Source organism: Podarcis gaigeae (assembly GCF_964106915.1).
Source record: "Podarcis gaigeae genome assembly, chromosome: 17".
Classification (NCBI taxonomy): Eukaryota; Metazoa; Chordata; class Lepidosauria; order Squamata; family Lacertidae; genus Podarcis; species Podarcis gaigeae.
The window spans coordinates 40,225,593-40,245,050 of record NC_139694.1 but is presented as its reverse complement, the minus strand read 5'-3'; the positions used below and the strand labels follow the sequence as shown (position 1 = coordinate 40,245,050).

The window sequence follows — 19,458 nt, the reverse complement described above, 5'->3', positions numbered from 1 at the left end:
ATTTCTTTGTTTTGTTGTTGGTATGCTGAAATATTGTGTTAAAAAAGAACTTAATAAAAATCATATTTAAAAAAAGAGAGTTACAGTTGGGTGATGGGTGATGACAATATGAAGTCACAGAAGACCAAGACCTTTGACAACCATACCTGTTCAGTTCTTCTCTCTCCTTCTACACAGAAATGTGTCCATGCCATGCAATGAACTTCCACTAGATCAGTGGTTTTCAACCAGTGTGCTGTGGCATCCTGGGGTGCCTTGAATGATGGTCAGGGGTTCTGCGGGCAACATTGACCTCTGTCCCTCTTTCCTTCCCTCCTTCCTCTGATGCCTTCTCACGTCTCTGTCTCCCAAAAGCTTCCATAGATGTTTGTTGCAGCAGCCCTGACTACAAGCAAATAGTGCCCTCTCAGGCTGGCATCAAAGTAAGCAAGCAAGCTGGCGAGGGAGCCCAGCCAGCCAGTCTGCCAGCCCTTACTGTTGGGAATAGATAGACAAGTCCCAGGCTCCTATAGGACAGTGTGAGGAGACATCTCTCTTTGGGTGGGGCAGCTCAAAGACTAGGGGTGGGTGCAGCTGCTGCCCAGAAAACTCCCAAGAAGAAGGGAGAGGAGAGGAGGCTGAGGGAACACTCCACAAGGGAGGGTGTTCAAAAAAGGGTGAGGGGCTGCCAGCTCTGCAGGCAAGGGGGGACCTAACTGGGCTCCTGAGCGCCACAGGGGTGCCACAGAAATAATGTAGTTGGTAGGTTGAACAAGCCATTAAGGTTGAACAAGCCATTCAGAATATGCAATTGGGCAAATCTCCAGGGCCAGATGGGCTTACCTCCAAGTATTATAAGACATTGAAAGACTATCTGATACAACCACTGATGGAGGTTAGCAATGAAATTTTGGAGGGGGAAAAGGCGCCGGAAACGTGGAAAGAAGCGTTTATCACATTGATACCAAAATTAGAAACTGAAAAGACACAACTTAAGAACTACCGCCCCATCTCCCTCCTGAATGTGGATTACAAAATATTTGCAGATATTTTAGCAAGCAGATTTTAAAAAGTTTTAAATGAAGTAATTCACAAGGACCAGGCAGGCTTTCTCCCAGGTAGACATTTGTTTGCCAATACAAGGAACATCATTGATATTTTGGAACTTTTGCAAACAAATATCAATACAAAAGCTGTGCTAATTTTTATAGATGCGGAGAAGGCCTTTGATAATATTTCTTGGAAATTTATGAAGAAAAATCTGGAAGGAATGGGAGTGGGATGAGGTTTTGAAAAGGGGATAGATGCAATTTATTCAGATCAAAAGGCTAAATTGATAGTTAACAATGTGATTACAGAAGAGTTCAAAATTGAAAAAGGAATATGACAAGGCTGTCCCATTTCCCCTCTGTTATTTATTTCGGTCCTGGAGGTGCTCTTGAACATGATTAGAGGGGACCGGATGGTTGAAGGAATTCAGGTCGGAGCGAAACAATATAAACTTAAAGCATTTGCAGATGACCTAGTTTTGACTCTACAGAAGCCAGAATCTAGTACGAAAAAAGTATTACAACTGATTCAAGAGTTTGGTCGGGTGGCGGGATTTAAATTAAACAAGCAGAAAACTAAGGTACTGGGAAAAAATTTGACAGTTACAGAGTCAGAACGGTTTCAGGAAGAGACAGAGTTAAACGTGGTTAAAAAAGTAAAATACCTAGGGGTAAACATAACAGCAAAAAATCTGAGTCTATTTAAGGACAATTATGAGAAATGCTGGTCAGAAATTAAGAGAGACTTGGAAAGTTGGACAAGACTGAAACTTTCCTTGTTAGGCCGAATCGCTGCTGTAAAGATGAATGTATTGCCAAAAATGCTGTTTTTGTTTCAAACATTACAGATTGTGGACAAAACAGAGTGCTTCCGGAAGTGGCAGAGAGACATTTCTAAATTTGTCTGGCAGGGCAAAAAGCCCAGAATTAAGTTTAAGATACTAACTGATGCGAAAGAAAGAGGGGGCTTTGCCCTGCCAGACTTAAGGTTGTATTATGAATCAGCAGCTTTCTGCTGGTTAAAAGACTGGCTGCTTCTTGAGGACACTGATGTATTAGACTTGGAAGGTTTTGACAATGCGTTTGGTTGGCACGTATATTTATGGTACGACAAGGTTAAGATTCATAAGGCTTTCAAGAATCATATTGTCAGAAAAGCAGTGTTTAATGTCTGGATAAAATACAAAGACTTATTGGAAAATAAAACTCCAAGGTGGCTTTCACCTTTGGAAGCTAAGGCCCGGAAAAGGCTCAATATGGAGGCCAAATGGCCAAAGTATTGGGAAATATTAGAAAAAGATGGTGACAATTGGAAATTGCAGAGTCAGGAGAAAATGAAAGACAAAGTCCGAGATTGGTTACACTATGCTCAGATTAAAGAAGTTTTCAAACTTGATAAAAAGTTAGGATTCCAGGTGGAAAAATCGAAGTTAGAAACGGAATTGTTAGAGCCTAAGACCAAGGTACTTTCAAGAATGTATAACTTGCTGTTAAAATGGAACACACAAGATGAAACGGTTAAATCGGCTATGATAAAGTGGGCACAGGACATTGGGTACAATATTATGTTTGAGGACTGGGAAAGGTTATGGACTACTGGGCTGAACTTTACTGCATGTAATGCTTTGAAAGAAAATGTAATGAAAATGATATATAGATGGTACATGACCCCAGTCAAACTTGCAAAAATATACCACTTGTCTGATAACAAATGTTGGAAATGTAAGGGAAATGAAGGAACGTTCTTTCACCTTTGGTGGACTTGTCCTAGAGTGAAGGCTTTCTGGGAAATGATATATAATGAGCTGAAAAAGGTATTTAAGTATACCTTTCCTAAGAAACCAGAGGCCTTCCTTTTGGGTATTGTCGGCCAAGGGGTGTTAAAGAAGGATCGAACATTTTTTATGTATGCAACAACAGCAGCAAGGATACTTGTAGCCAAGCACTGGAAAACCCAAGATTTACCCACACTGGAAGAATGGCAGATGCAACTGATAGACTATATGGAACTGGCCGAGATGACTGGCAGAATCCGAGATCTGGGAGAGGAGACGGTAGAAGAAGATTGGAAAAAATTCAAGATTTATCTGCAAAAATATTGTAAATTGTATGAATGTTAAGAAGGATGCTTGATTATAAACAATTTGGCGCCATTAAAACAGATGAAGTGAATTATGAAGATAAGTTAAATTTAAGAAAAAACAATCTTTTTTTAGATAATTATTAGGCTAAGTTTAATTTGTTAAAGAGTGAAATAAATGTATCTAAAATTTGAGATATAACATTGGAAAAACAGACAGGTTGGAGACAAGGTGATAAATTGCTGGTTTAATTTTCATAATTTGGAACGCAGGAGCGGGAGATGTGAGGAAGTCCAAAGGAGATAAGAAAATATGTTATGACATGTAATACCTTTGTTTGCTTATTTATATTGTAACTAAAAAAACTTTTAATAAATATTTTATAATAATAATAATAATAATAATAATAATAATAATAATAATAATAATAGAAATAGTGTAGTTGGTCAAGGGAGCCATGGACTCAAAAAGGTTGAAAACCTCTGCAGGAGATGATCTGAAGCTCAGCAAGTGGCTATAAGAGAGGGGGACATTTTCAGAGGAAGCATCTCAGGGAACAGATTGCTCTCCTGCATTGTTGTCTTTTCGCCAGCTGGTTAAGGCTTTTCTGCTCCCCCAGGCCTTTTAAAGATCTGGTTTTAAGTCCCTGTTGTATGTTTGGTGGTAGTAATGTTGGAGGAATCTGTTAACTTGCTTCTGAGTAAACATGGTTAGAACTGTAACCGCAGGTGGCTTTGTGATAAAAGTTTCGAGCTTGGACCTGCTCAGTAGTCTGAGCAACTAAGAGATCTTGCCTCACTGAAGATTGCCCTTGCCTCTAAACCTGGCTCTGGCAGTCTCACTCAGAGTCACTCCTAACACACGACAATTGTAGACTTCTAAGGACAACTTCAGCTGTCAGAGTACTTAGTTCCTCTGATGTGTAGGAAGCAAGGTCCCAGGAGCGTTTCCAGGCAATGGATCTGCTCTCTTTCTTTATTTCTTTTGTTAACTAGCAGTCTTGGGGATGGCCCCCAGCAGACCTGAAAGCACTGTAAATAAGCCCGGTGGAATCTCATCTGTTCATATTTTTCACTGATATACATCCTTTGTGATTCACCAAACGAGTCAACTACCAACCACAGGGTAATGGATTGAAAGTACCTTCCATATTATGTCTTCTTCCTTTCCACTGGTCTTCTGTGTCCTGCTCTTCCAGAATAAGACAACAGCCTCCCAAACCATCTTTGGCAAGTCAAATATTAAAATCCTCTGTATTTCTCTATAGATTAGATTATGGTCTCTCTGTTTAGATTCTACACAATTAATCATTGTATTACTGCTCTGCTTCATACAAAGCAGAACTCTAGGCAGGTTTTGCAAGATGTCACCTCATGGCTTCTCTTCAAGATATGGAAACTCAGACAATTGGAAATTGCAGAGTTTGGAGAAAATGGAGGGTAAAGTGCGAGACTGGTTACATTACGCCCAGATTAAAGAAGTTTTTAAAAATGACAAAAAACTAGGGTTCCAGGTGGAGAAATCGAAGTTGGAGACAGAACTGTTAGAACCAAACACTAAGGTACTATCTTTTTTTATATAATAATTTTTATTGGTTTTTTAACAAAAAGACAAACAAAACACAAAACAAAAACATATAAAAAACATTTAAAACATGACTTCCCCATACCTCCCTTTCACTGCATCCTTGTTTTACAACTCTTTAGCAACCCTTCAGTCAATTTCTCTAGTAGTTTTCTTTAAATTTCCTTAATTTAATGTTTACAGCTGTAATTCTCTATTTCTTACCCCCAGACATCTTATCAGTCCTCAATTTTACAACAATTTTTAAGATATATTTTAAATTTCTTCCAGTCCTCTTCCACTGTCTCTTTCCCCTGGTCACGGATTCTGCCGGTCATCTCTGCCAGTCCCATAAAGTCAATCACCTTTGTCTGCCATTCTTCCAGAGTAGGTAGTTCTTGCATCTTCCAATACTTTGCCAACAGGATCCTTGCTGCTGTGGTCGCATACATAAAAAAAGTCCTATCCTTCCTTGGCACCAACTGGCCAACCATGCCCAAGAGAAAGGCCTCCGGTTTCTTTATAAATGTCCACTTAAGGACTTTTTTGATTTCATTATAGATCATTTCCCAAAAGGCTTTAATCTTTGGGCAGGTCCACCAAAGATGATAGAAGGTACCTTCAGACTCATTACATTTCCAACATTTATTATTGGGCAAATGGTAGATTTTTGCAAGCTTGACTGGGGTCATGTACCACCTGTAGATCATTTTCATTATGTTCTCTTTTAAGGCACTACATGCCGTAAACTTAATACCGGTGGTCCATAACTGTTCCCAGTCAGCAAACATAATGTCATGACCGATATCCTGTGCCCATTTAATCATAGCTGATTTAACCATTTCCTCCTGTGTATTCCATTTCAACAGCAAGTTATACATTCTAGATAGATTCTTAGTATTGGGTTCTAGCAGTTCTGTTTCTAACTTTGACCTCTCCTTCTGAAATCCTAATTTCCTGTCCTGCTTAAATGTCTCATTTATCTGATAGTAATGTAACCAATCTCGAACTTTAAACTTTAGCTTCTCATGACTCTGAAGTTTAAACTTTTCACCATCTTGTTCTAGGATTTCACAATATTTTGGCCAGTTAGGTTCCATATTTAATTTTTTCACCGCCTTGGCTTCCATTGGTGACAGCCACCTAGGGGTTTTACTTTCCAACAAAAGGACTAAGGTACTATCAAGAATGTATAACCTGCTGTTAAAATGGAATACACAAGACGAACTGGTTAAATCTGCTATGATAAAGTGGGCACAGGATATCGGGCATAACATTATGTTTGAGGACTGGGAAAGGTTGTGGACCACTGGGCTGAACTTCACTGCATGTAATGCTTTGAAGGAAAATGTAATGAAAATGATATATAGATGGTACATGACCCCAGTCAAACTTGCCAAAATATACCATTCGTCTGATAATAAATGTTGGAAATGTAAGGAAAATGAAGGAACATTCTTTCACCTCTGGTGGACCTGCCCTAAAGTGAAGGCCTTCTGGGAAATGATATATAATGAGCTGAAAAAGGTATTTAAGTATACCTTCACCAAGAAACCAGAGGCCTTCCTCTTGGGTATTGTCGGCCAGGGGGTGTTAAAGAAGGACCGAACATTTTTTATGTATGCAACAACAGCAGCAAGGATACTCATTGCCAAGAATTGGAAGACTCAAGATCTACCCACACTGGAAGAATGGCAGATGCAGCTGATAGACTATATGCAACTGGCAGAGATGACCGGCAGAATCCGAGACCTGGGAGAAGAAAGGATGGAAGAAGATTGGAAGAAATTTAAAACTTATTTACAAAAATATTGTAATTTGATTGAATGTTAAGAAGGATGCTTGATCATAAATAATTGGCCACCACTAAACTAGATTGAAATTAGATGATAAGTGAGATTAAGGAAAAGACAAATCCTTTGGGAGAACTATCAGATTATATTTAAACGAGTGGATATAAGATTGTAAACAAGATGATAATTTGCTTGGAAAAACTTTTTAACAATGTAAGTGGGAGCGGGAGACGTGAGGAAGTCCAAACGAGTTATGAAATTTTGTGTATGACATAAGCAATGTTGTTTGTTATTTATGCTTTTTTCTTATAAAAATTCTTAATAAATATTTATAATAAAAAAAGGTATGGAAACTCAGTGGGGTCTCTTTAAGATACATACAAGCAATGAGGTTAACATTGGTCCAACATGCTGTCTGAAAATTGTGGCTCCTGCCTTCTCTTAACAAGCCTGCCCATTGGCTGTGATGACTGGGAATGAACAAAGCTTGGAGGGAGCAGGTTCCCAAACTTTAGTTTAAACCAGGAAAAAGACATTTAGGAGACAGGACTTTAATGTTCTACCTGAAAAAATCCCTGGAGTGCTTCACTTTTAGTTGGCTGCATGGTAGCATTGCAGCCAACAATCCAATGTATGATCCATAGCTGCAGGGATCATCAGACTGTGAATCCCTCTGCCTATTTATACTGGGAGGAGGGTTCCCTGTTTAGGGAAGTTTTTAATATTTGATGAATTATTGTATTTTAATCTTTTGTTGGAAGCCGCCCAAAGTGGCTGGGGAAAGCCAGCCAGATGGATGGGGTATAAATAATATACTACTATTATCATTATTATTATTATTATTATTATTATTATTAACCAGTGAAGATTCTTTAGCTTGACAAGCTACTGTCCCAAAGTGAGCATAGGGCTGTCCTGCTGGTGTTGGTGGGGAAGGGAGTACCTGCCATGTCCTTCTCCAAGAGACGTCCTGCATTCCCAGCATAGAGAAAAGAACATTGTCCAGATATGACTTAATGGAGGTGTGGGATGGAGAGGGAGAAAGTGAGATTTCATGTTCTTCCCTCAATACTACAGTTCAAATTACAAGCACATGCACACTCATGAATACAAAACAAAAAAATAAGTGCATAGTGCATTAAATCAAGACACATTAATCTATTATTATACAAGATAGTCTTTATTTCACAATTATAATAAGTTAACTTCTACATCACAATTGTATCCTAGATCCCAAAGAACCAATAAGAAAGAGTGTAAGGTAAAGGGACCATTAGGTCCAGTCGCAGACGACTCTGGGGTTGCGGCGCTCATCTCGCTTTATTGGCCGAGGGAGTCGGCGTACAGCTTCCGGGTCATGTGGCCAGCATGACGAAGCCGCTTCTGGCAAACCAGAGCAGCGCACGGAAACACCGTTTACCTTCCCGCCAGAAGGTATCTACTTGCACTTTAACATGCTTTCGAACTGCTAGGTTGGCAGGAGGAGGGACCGAGGAATGGGAGCTCACCCCATCGCGGGGATTCGAACTGCCGACCTTCTGATTGGCATGCCCTAGGCTCTGTGGTTTAACCCACAGCGCCACCTGCGTCCCTAAGAAAGAGTGTAGGAGCAGTTAAACAGAAGGAACTGGATCAAAAATTCTCCTTGTCTTCTGTATCTTTCTTTGCAGTGGCTCTGGTGTTCTAGACAGCCTTTGCCCTGCTTATTAGGCAAAATGAGCAGCACAATTGCCCCCCCCTTTCTTTTTCCCATGCCACTTCAGCCAGCATCTTCTGTCTACATGCCAAGCACAAGGCTCATGTTTGCACACCAACTTATTTATATTTATATTTAGGCATTGCCATCCATTGAATTCAAATATGCTGCCCACCCAGGCCACACATGGCCAAAGTGGCATCAAAACCATTATACAGGCTGCAGCAATTATGCTGATCTTGGTAGAATGGTTTAAATGTAATTTATTCTGCATCCTACAGATGTTCTCAAAAGATGAAGAAAGACAACAAGACCACTGCTTCTGAATTCACCCTCCTTGGCATCTCAAGCCAGCAGGACTGGAATGGACTATTATTTGCCCTCTTATTGATCATGTACATAACCACAATGACTGGAAATCTTACCACTGTCTTGGCTATAAGCCTGGTGACCATCTCCTCCATACCCCCATGTACTTCTTGCTCAGCAGCCTCTCACTGGCAGACATCTGTTTCACAACCACCATTGTGCCCAAGATGTTGGCTGGCACATTCTCCAAAGTGAGGAAGATCTCACATGGTGCGTGCTTTGCGCAGATACACTTTTTCCTTGCTTTTGGAACGATCAACAAATTTCTCTTGGCATCCATGGCATTGGACCGCTATGTGGCCATCTGCTGGCCTCTGCATTATGCCACAGTCATGAGCAGCCGGGTCTGCCTGCTCCTCATAGCTGTCTCTTGGCTGGTCTCTCACCTCCATGCTCTCTTGCACACCTTCCTGATGTTCAGCCTCTCCTTCTGTGCCTCCAATCGGGTGCTTCACTACTTCTGTGACATCTTCCCGTTGCTCAAGATCTCTTGTTCTAGCACAGACTTGAACGTCCTGCTAGTTTACACAGAAGGTGCTGTGGTGGTCAGTGGAGTTCTGTTGTTCATTGGCCTCTCTCATGCATGCATCCTGATGGCTGTGTTGAAAATTCCATCAGCTAAAGGAATGTGGAAAGCCTTCTCCACCTGTGGATCCCACCTGGCTGTGGTGACCCTATATTGTGGCACTGTCATCTGGGTCTACTTCCAGCCCTCATCCAGCTTCTCAGCCAAGAAGGACACACTGGCTGCCATCATGTCTACAGTGGTTACACCCATGCTGAACCCCTTCATCTACACTCTGAAAAATGACAAGATGAAAAAAGTCCGGAGGGAGCTTTTTGGAAGCAAAGTTAACTAAATTCCTAAAGGTGTAGGACTAAATTTTGTGGATGCTTGGAGTGGAAGGTGGTTCACGATAGGATTTTCCTGTTGATCTTAAGGATCTTTGCATTGTAAGGTTCAAAGCACTACATACTTGACAGTTTGGAGTCAGAAGTCATTGGTGAAGAAAGGGCAGCATGGAGCTTTTCACAGATAAATGCTAACATTAGTGTCATCTTTTGGCTTTGTGTTTTTAAAAGTTGCCTTTTAATATGCCCATGTACCAGCACAGACTCAGAATGCTTAAACTTTTTTAAAAAGAGGCACTAGCTTCTGTAGGCATGAGTTTACCTCAGGGCTGTGGGAACAGGCCCATCAGAAGCTGTTTGTCAAGAACTCCAATCATCCCTCTCCATTGTCCATGCTGATTGAGGCAGATGGGAGCTGGAGTCCAAGAACATCTGGAGGGACACAAATTCCCCACCCCTGCCTGGCTTATTTCTTCTTCGTGTGGGCACGTTTACAAATGCAACTTCTTGTCTCATAAATTTCTCTGGTGAGGCTTTGGAGGGCTCTCAGGCAATACATTCTCCATGCGTCTCCTCCTTCACTGAGTCCAACTCTTCACTCCTATTATCATTAGCTGTTGCTGCTCAATGTTGCGATACCTGCTCACTTGTCAGGCAGAGAGCAAGCAGTCATACTTGACTCTTTCACTGGGGAGGGAGGGAAGAAATTAGGTTTGCTCAGGATTTAAATGTGAATCCACCTAACTTGCACTTTCTGAAACCAAAGCACAACTACCCTTCCAAGATCACAATTCTTCAAATTCAGTGATGCATTTACTCAACCAAATAATGTGTGCAAAGGTGTGTGAAAATAAATTTGCCCTAGAATGCTGGTGGTGTGTGTGTGCCCACTGCAATGGGTGGCATCTAAATCAAACTCAGAGTAGGCCTATTGAAATCAATTGCATTAGCATGGTCATCATTACTAATTGATGGGAAACATAGCTGGAAACTTTATCTTTAGTGCATCCTTATTTTCCTACCCAGCTAGGGTTGCCATATTTCCAAAAGCAGAAGCCTGGACACATTTGTAGGTGGACCATGGGGGGTGGGGAGTTGGTGGCAGGTGGCAGCTAATAATAATAATAATTTTTTATTTATACCCCGCCCTCCCCAGCCAAGGGCGGGCTCAGAGTGGCTTACAAGCAATAATAAAAACAAGTTGAACAACTTAAAAACAAAATTAAAATACAACATTTAAAATATTGAAACATTAAAATATTAAAATGTAGCCTCATCGCAGGAGGAGAAGGAAAGGAAAAAAGAAAGAGAGGGAGGGAATCAAATTGGCTCCAAGCCAAAGGCCAGGCGGAACAACTCTGTCTTACAGGCCCTGAGGAAAGAAATCAGATCCTGCAGGGCCCTGGTCTCATGAGGCAGAGCGTTCCACCAGCCGGGGCCAGAGTTAAAAAGGCCCTGGCTCTGGTTGAAGCCAATCTAACCTCCTTAGGTCCCGGGACCACTAGGGTGTTGCTGTTTATGGACCTTGAGGCTCTCCGTGGGGCATACCAGGAGAGCTAGCCAGGTGAGCGACAGCGGAGGTCAAGCAGACGATCAGCAGCAGCAGCCTGCCTGTGCAGGACACCACCTATGATGCGACTCGCAGGGCTGTGCATGTTCTGAGCATGCACGCAACACACAGCCTGCCCCCCAGAGTGCTGCCTGTTCCTGCCCAGCTTCCCTTGCCAGTGCCCTTGCCCTACCTTGGTGATGCTGGCCACTAGAAGCCCCATGTCCTGTGGTTAGGAGTGTCTTGGTTCACCAACTACTGCAATTCCTGAAAGGAGATAGCCTGACCACTGTAGTTCATTCATTGGTAACCTCAAGCTAGATTGCTGTAACCCATTCCATGTGAGTCTGGTTCAGAAGCTCCAGCTGATACATGTCAATTGAGTTTTCTCTGGATAGACATTTGCTCTGATTTATCGCTAAAGAATGGATTTTCTTTGGGGAGATGGTGGGGCAAGGGCAAAATTGCTAAGAGCTGTGCCTAGAAAGCGCAGGGCAAACAGAAAACTGCTCAGACTCATGTTTTCTAGGCAAGGGACAAGCAGAAGTGTGGATGAGCCCATAACTGGGGTTTCAATACATATTTTAATTCTTATATTAAGCTCAGCGTATTTTGCCACTACTCATCTCATGGTGCTCTATACCAATAATTTTTTTTTTGAAACTGAGCAACAAGACATCTTATTATGTGGGGGGGAATGGAGACAACAGAGGGTGAAATTGAAAAGTTCATTACACAGGTGTTTTGAGGAATGAAACAGTCAAATGGTGGAGTTGTGATGTTGGAGGAGTCAATAAAGGGCAAAGTGCCCAACATCTATAGGAAACAGTCATCCCCACACGAAGGTGGGGATATGTAAATGCAGATATCTTTGATTCAGGCAGAGCAGCTCATGTGGCCTTTAATTCACTCCAGCATGCACCTCGAGAGAGATGGAGTCAACAAGGCCTCTGGGTATAGGGCGGTATATAAATTCAGTCAACAACAACAACAACATCGAATGGGGTTAAACCACACAGGGCATGTACCAGAGGAGAAGCTGGAAAATTCTGTTACAGGACCTTGAATATACATTCAATATTCCATAGTAAAATCCATTTAGAGTTCATCCAGTTGATAGAACATGAGACGCTTAATCTCAGGGTCATGGGTTCAATCCCCACATTGGGCAAAAGATTGGGGTCTGGACTAGATGACACTCATAGTCCCTTCTAGCTCTACAATTCTATGATTCTACGTTCAGGACAGACCCAAGAACACATACCCATCAACTGTCCTGATTTGAGCAGGACACCCTGGAATTACAGACTGGCTTCTGATTGGATTTCAGAATGCCCCATTTTGTGGTTCAGTGCTCTGGTGCAAATCAGCTGGTTTGTGCCAGAGTGCCATACCAAAAGACAATTGTGTGGGTTTTTTTGTTTTTGTTTTTTTGCTCTCACACAATTCACCTAACTCCCACAGGAACACAGGGCCAAAAAACCCCCTAAGTATCCTGATTTGAAGTTCGTTCAGAAGCATCATCTCTCTGTTCTACCCATTGGAGGAGGGCAACGGATGGGGGAGAGATTCAGTTCACCTTTGAAGGCAAACCTACTTAATTTGCCCTTTTCAAATCAATAATGTGAAGTGAAACACAGCCATCCTTTGAAATTTGTGACACAGTTCTTCAGCCAAATAATGTGTGCACAAATACATGTACTAGGGTAAAGTGGGCATAAAATACACACATTTGTTAAAATAACATTAAAATGCATTGTATATGGAGAAATTGCTTTGCACAAAGGGGTAGATTAGGCAAAACTGCATGTAAACATAGGAGTTGCAATCACAGGAAATATTCTAAATAGTTCTATCTCTTTGCACCCTTGGGAATTCTTCCCAGCAGATTTGAGAAAGTGCTTAAAAAACCCCTGAAAGGATCTAGAATGCTTTTTCCAGCTTGGTGTGCATCCTGCCTGTTGCACAGGGTGAAAAACCAGCCACAGACTACAGACCAATGTCAACTGACTGTGCTTTTACCTCCTTTCATTCACCTGCAGTTCACTGCAAAGCCAGAGCAAGAACAGCCTCCTCCAAAATTACCACAGGTAAGACTCAATTCGTGCTGTGGGAAAGATGAGATTTATGGTCTATCCAGCCAGTGAGGTGTTGTATATAGAAATACAGAGCATCATTCCAATGAGGTTTTGGAAAATGGAAGACTAGAGTCCAAGACGCATTGCAATTCTCATTGGGTTTATAGAAAGAAAAAGGATGTGGGGATTAACAGATCAGGGCTAATTTATTGGTTAGGAGTTGATGATCCCACACTCTTCCTCAGTTTCTTGGAAAGCTGTAGGTTTTTACACAAGAACGTAAAAAGAGCCTGTTGGATCAGGCAAATGTCACCTTCTGAAGGGCTTTGTTCTGCTGTTGTTGTGTAGTAGTGCAAGAGTCCCCCTCCAGACAGCAATAACACAGAAACACGGGGAGCACCTGATGAAGGGGATGGAGGTGTGGATGGCCCAGTATAAACCCACCAATGGACTATCTTTGTTTTGCATCAGTGCACTTGCAAAAACACCCATCTGGGTGGGCATTCAGTTTCTTTGGGTGGAGAGGATTTAGTTAGACCTAGTATCATTAGAAAGCCAGACACCACGTCATTCAAAAGCTTGGGACCAGTTTACTTGGAGGACGGCCTGACCCCCTATATCCCCACCCCCAACTACTTCAATCTGTGCATCGGACACAGTTCCAGGCGCCATGTAATCCTTGTTCCACACTGAGCTCTTTTCAGTAACTGCTTAAAACATTTTTATTCAGAAGTTACCAGTAAATGTATTTGATTTCCTTTTTGCTACCATTGATTTTAAGCACCATTTGCATATTTTGAAAGTTTTTTATCGACCATTTTAAAGTTTTATGTTTTTGTTAACTGCTTCAGGGATCTTGTTTGGCTGTTTACAGTCAAGTGGTTTATAGATTTCAGCCCTCTGGGAGTGGCATGGTCTCCTAGCCCATAGTGTGAATTGAGTATGAGCAGGTAAGAAAGAAAGAAAATGTGAGTGAGAAAAGAGCTGGGAACTTTGCTCGTGTTCATGCCTGGTGGGCCTGAGAGGTCGGCCCTTTGGGAGTGGGATGCACATTTTAGGTAAACATATGACTGTGGGGCTGAGTGCATTTGCTGGGCTCATACGCAAGATTCACCTAGAGAGGAGGGGGTTATTTCCTCCCCATGCTTAGAATCATAGAATCATAGAATCATAGAATCATAGAGACCACAAGGACCATCGAGTCCAACCCCCTGCCAAGCAGGAAACACCATCAGAGCACTCCTGACATATGGTTGTCAAGCCTCTGCTTAAAGACCTCCAAAGAAGGAGACTCCACCACACTCCTTGGCAGCAAATTCCACTGTCAAACAGCTCTTACTGTCAGGAAGTTCTTCCTAATGTTTAGGTGGAATCTTCTTTCTTGTAGTTTGGATCCATTGCTCCGTGTCCGCTTCTCTGGAGCAGCAGAAAACAACCTTTCTCCCTCCTCTATGTGACATCCTTTTATATATTTGAACATGGCTATCATATCACCCCTTAACCTCCTCTTCTCCAGGCTAAACATGCCCAGCTCCCTTAGCCGTTCCTCATAAGGCATCGTTTCCAGGCCTTTGACCATTTTGGTTGCCCTCCTCTGGACACGTTCCAGTTTGTCAGTGTCCTTCTTGAACTGTGGTGCCCAGAACTGGACACAGTACTCCAGGTGAGGTCTGACCAGAGCAGAATACAGTGGCACTATTACTTCCCTTGATCTAGATGCTATACTCCTATTGATGCAGCCCAGAATTGCATTGGCTTTTTTAGCTGCCGCGTCACACTGTTGGCTCATGTCAAGTTTGTGGTCAACCAAGACTCCTAGATCCTTTTCACATGTACTGCTCTCAAGCCAGGTGTCACCCATCTTGTATTTGTGCCTCTCATTTTTTTTGCCCAAGTGCAATACTTTACATTTCTCCCTGTTAAAATTCATCTTGTTTGTTTTGGCCCAGTTCTCTAATCTGTCAAGGTCGTTTTGAAGTGTGATCCTGTCCTCTGGGGTGTTAGCCACCCCTCCCAGTTTGGTGTCATCTGCAAATTTGATCAGGATGCCCTTGAGTCCATCATCCAAGTCGTTGATAAAGATGTTGAATAAGACCGGGCCCAAGACAGAACCCTGTGGCACCCCACTAGTCACTCTTCTCCAGGATGAAGAGGAACCATTGATGAGCACCCTTTGGGTTCGGTCAGTCAGCCAGTTACAAATCCACTGAGTGGTAGCATACTGTAGTCAAGACCACATTTTACCAGCTACTTTACAAGAATATCATGGGGCACCTTGTCAAATGCCTTGCTGAAATCAAGGTAGGCTACATCCACTGCGTTCCCTTCATCTACCAGGCTTGTAATTCTGTCAAAAAACGAGATCAGGTTAGTCTGACATGACTTATTTTTCAGAAATCCATGCTGACTATTGGTGATCACAGCATTCCTTTCTAGGTGCTCACAGACTGTTTGCTTAATGATCTGCTCCAGAATCTTCCCTGGTATTGATGTCAGACTGACTGGGCAGTAATTATTTGGGTCCTCTCTTTTCCCCTTTTTGAAAATAGGGACAACATTTGCCCTCCTCCAGCCTGCCGGGACTTTGCCTGTTCTCCAGGAATTCTCAAAGATGACTGCCAGTGGTTCTGAGATCACATCTGCCAGTTCTTTTAATACTCTTGGATGCAGTCTGGCCCTGGCTGGGGCGCCACAGCCTGCAGCTGGAGGGATGTTCCCCTACCAGAGTTATATACTTCTTTGAATTAAATTAACTGTTTTAATGTTGGCTTGCAATTCCTCCAACATGATCTTTATTACAAGCTGTCTCAAAAACTTTCTTTGAGGTTATGGGGGGTTGGGTTGTTTTTCAAAGGGAGATTGAAAAATAGCAGGGATGGGAAAGATTAATGATTCAAAAGATCTTCTATCTCCTGTTTCTCTTGCAGAATAATGGTACTCAACAATATTTTTTTTTATCTCTGATAGGTTTTTCTGCAATGACTGTGTATCTCCAGCATTCTTTGCCTTGTGTTCATCGTCTTACACTCTCTCTTCTACTTCCCTACATAGGATCCTAGAATTGCAGTTGGAAAGGACCCCAAGAGTCATCTAGTCCAACCCTCTGCAATGCAGGATAGAGTCTTCTAACAGGATGGAGATAGACAACAGAACCACTGTCTCTGAATTCATCCTCCTAGGCATCACGAGCCAGCAAGACTGGAACATGTTGTTCTTCACTACCTTCCTGATTATATACATCATCACAGTGCTGGGAAATCTGACTATTGTACTGGCCATAAGGTTGGATAGCCACCTCCTCCATACTCCCATGTACTTCTTCCTCAGCAACCTCTCCTTTGTGGACATCTGTTTCACAACAACCATCGTGCCCAAGATGCTGGCCAATACAGTCTCGGGAGTGAGGAAGATCTCATATGGTGGGTGCCTGGCACAGATGTACTTCTTCATTGCTTTTGGCATCAGTGACAGCTTTCTCTTGGCATCCATGGCACTGGACCGCTATGTGGCCATCTGTCGGCCTCTGCATTATTCTACAGTGATGAGCAACAGGACCTGCCTACTAATGGTGGCTGCCTCCTGGCTGACCTCTCACCTCCATGCTCTCCTGCACACCCTTCTAACATCCCACCTCTCTTTCTGTGCCTCCAATCAAGTGCCTCACTTCTTTTGTGATGTCTTCCCGTTGCTGAAAATCTCTTGCTCAAACACCTATCTGAACACTCTGGTAGTGCACACAGAAGGAGCTCTGATTGTTAATGGAGCTCTAGCATTCATTGTCCTGTCATATACACGCATCCTGATAGCTGTGTTGAGGGTTCCATCTAAAGAGGGAAAGTGGAAAGCCTTCTCCACCTGTGGATCCCACCTGGCTGTGGTGACCCTATTTTATGGCACTGTCATCTGGGTATACTTCCAGCCCTCATCCAGCTTCTCAGCTGAGAAGGATACACTGGCTGCCATCATGTACACTGTGGTTACACCCATGCTGAACCCCTTCATCTACACTCTGAGAAATGACAAGATGAAGGAAGCCCTGAGGAAGCTTTTTGGAAGCAAAGTCAACTAAACTCCTAAAGGATGTAAGCCTGTATTTTGTGAATGCCTCTGATGAATGGGGATGGTTTCTGCCTTCGTGTGGTATCAATGTAGAATCCTTATGATCAGCATTTCACACAGGAAGTGTTGATGAGAATAACTGGTGAAAAGAGAGATAATGGTTTTCATGTGGATCCAAGGGTTTCTATGTCACAGAATCACAGAATCGTAGTGTTGGAAGGGCCCCCAAGGGTCATCTAGTCCAGTGTTTCCCAACCTTGTGCCTCCAGCTGGTTTTGGACTACAATTCCCATCATCCCTTGCCACTGGTCTTGCTAGCCAGGGATGATGGGAGTTGTAGTTCAAAAACAGCTGGAGGCACAAGGTTAGGAAACACTGATCTAGTCTGACCCCCTGCAATGCAGGAATCTCTACTAAAGCATCCATGACAGAAGACCATCCAACCTCTGCTTAGAAATCTCCAAGGAAGGAGAGTCCACCATCTCCCAAGGGAGACCGTTCTACTGTCAAACAGCTCTGACTGTCAGAAAGATCTTCCTGATGTTTAGTTGGAATCTCCTTTCTTGCAACTTGAAGCCATTGGTTCACGTCTCACCCTCCGGAGCAGGAGAAAACAAGCTTGCTCCCTCTTCTATGGGTCAGCCCTTTGTTGTCTTTTGAATTTTCCATGCCAAGAGATGCCACTTCTTAGGCTGACATACTGAATGGCCGACTGTCCAGCCATTCAGTGCATAACTATGGCATATTGATTATAATTGTAAGAATAATGCAGTGGCACATTCACACATGAAGCTCTGCTATCAGGAGGCTGGCCATGTCTCCTACTTTGCAGAGGACAGTCCTCTATTTGAAGGGGTGTCCTGTCCAAGTCCATATTAATGTTACAAAACCATAATAATGGAGAGCTTTGTCTATCTGCACTTAGTAACATCAGGACAGCAGACTGAAGAGGCACACTGGGTATCTGCTCACTGTCTTCCCTCTAATATGCTGGCTGTTTTGCCATAATAACAAACAAACAAACACTGTCTTCCCCACTATGGTGAAATGTATTGCATTTTTATTTGAATTGTAAGAATTATGCAAATTTAATATGTGCCAGCAAATTTTATGCAAATCTAGGCTGTATCGCGTCTTCATTTTTGGCAATGTTTAAGTAACCACCCTACAGATAAAACAGATTTGACTCAAGGTCAGAACCACTGAAGCATTGCATACAATCAAAATACAAGACTAAACTGCAATATTATGAAGGAATCGGCTTCCCCATAGGCAGGATCCTTCAATAAGGTCTAGTCACAAGTACATTTCATTCAGCAAAGGTTTCTAACACCAAATGAAAGGCTTCTGTTTGCAAGTCTGCAAGTTTGCAAGCCTGTTCTGTTGTTTCCTGCTGGTGTGCACAGGGAGTGGGGGGTAGCCTCCAATTTGCCCCTCAGATGATTCTCTAAATCGCCCTAATGCTGGGTTCTCCTTCCATTGAATGGGGGTTGTTTCAATTACTTTCCTCTATTTTTTCCCTTTAGATGAGAGCCTGTCAGTGATTAAAGGCTTCTTCCACCTTGCCAGAGTGGAAACTGGCATTGGGCAATTCAGAGAAACTAGTCAAGCAGTCAGTCATAGTTAATTCCTATTATTATTATTATTATTATTATTATTATTATTATTATTATTATTATTATTATTATTATTATTATCCTTGCCCATCTGACTGGATTGCCATCTAAATATATATAACTAGATGCATGTCTTAATGCCAAGCCAGGTTTTTGCAAAACTTAACTTCCTCCTAGGGTGACCATGCATCTTACTTTACAGAGGACAGTCTTCTATTTTGAAGGGCTATAAGAAAACAGCCATCAGTCTGAAGGTGTTCCCTGTTTCAAGCCCTGTCTTCCTTAAGTCTGCTTTGAAGACAAAGACTGAGAAAAGAGCACAGAGGTATTGAAGTTGTCCTTCAGCAATGAGAACCTGAACAACAGATTGGGAAGTCACGCAGTTCATTTGTCAACATTTGCCCCACTTGGGTGAGGTGCATTGTACTTCTGTTTAAATTATGGTAATATTTTCTAAATTTGCATATACAGAATATAATTTTTTATGCAAATCTCTGTGTGTGTGTCCTCTTTTTTGGCGACCCTTAAGTGACCACTCTACTACTTCCTCCAAAGGTTTGTCTGGGTACTAAAATACTACTACTACTACTACTACTACTACTACTACTACTACTAATAATAATAATAATAATAATAATACTTGGCTCTGGGTGGCTTCCAGCAGAGAATTAAAGAACACACAATACATCAGACATTGAAAGCTTCCCAATACAGGCAGTGGTGGAGGAAGCCGCTTGAGCGCCTGGGGCGGGGTGGGGGTGGGGCAAGCCATCC

At 42.4% G+C, this 19,458-nt stretch overlaps 2 protein-coding genes across 3 annotated transcripts; both read left to right on the top strand.

The window, feature by feature from the left end:
* Positions 1–8,455: 8,455 nt before the first annotated feature.
* Positions 8,456–9,390, top strand: LOC310834479 (olfactory receptor 1Q1-like; the record flags this gene model as incomplete). Its single annotated transcript, XM_083717966.1, is given in 2 exon segments — positions 8,456–8,606; positions 8,609–9,390. Coding segments are annotated over 2 exon segments (933 nt in total).
* Positions 9,391–16,043: 6,653 nt separating this feature from the next.
* LOC310835023 (olfactory receptor 1f45-like) lies at positions 16,044–19,141 on the top strand. 2 transcript variants are annotated; one of them, XM_083719675.1, is made up of 2 exons: positions 16,044–17,091; positions 18,909–19,141. In XM_083719675.1, the coding sequence occupies exon 1, from the start codon at positions 16,143–16,145 to the stop codon at positions 17,076–17,078; it is 936 nt and encodes a 311-aa protein (XP_083575801.1). In that variant the 5' UTR covers positions 16,044–16,142; the 3' UTR covers positions 17,079–17,091; positions 18,909–19,141. The 2 variants fall into 2 exon arrangements, with proteins under 2 accessions (XP_083575801.1, XP_083575802.1); XM_083719676.1 differs by having other exon boundaries at positions 18,887–19,141.
* Positions 19,142–19,458: the final 317 nt, after the last annotated feature.

Coding starts and splice junctions, on each gene's coding strand:
- LOC310835023 (XM_083719675.1), top strand. CDS start 16,143: ATGGAGATAGACAACAGAACCACTGTCTCTGAATTCATCCTCCTAGGC.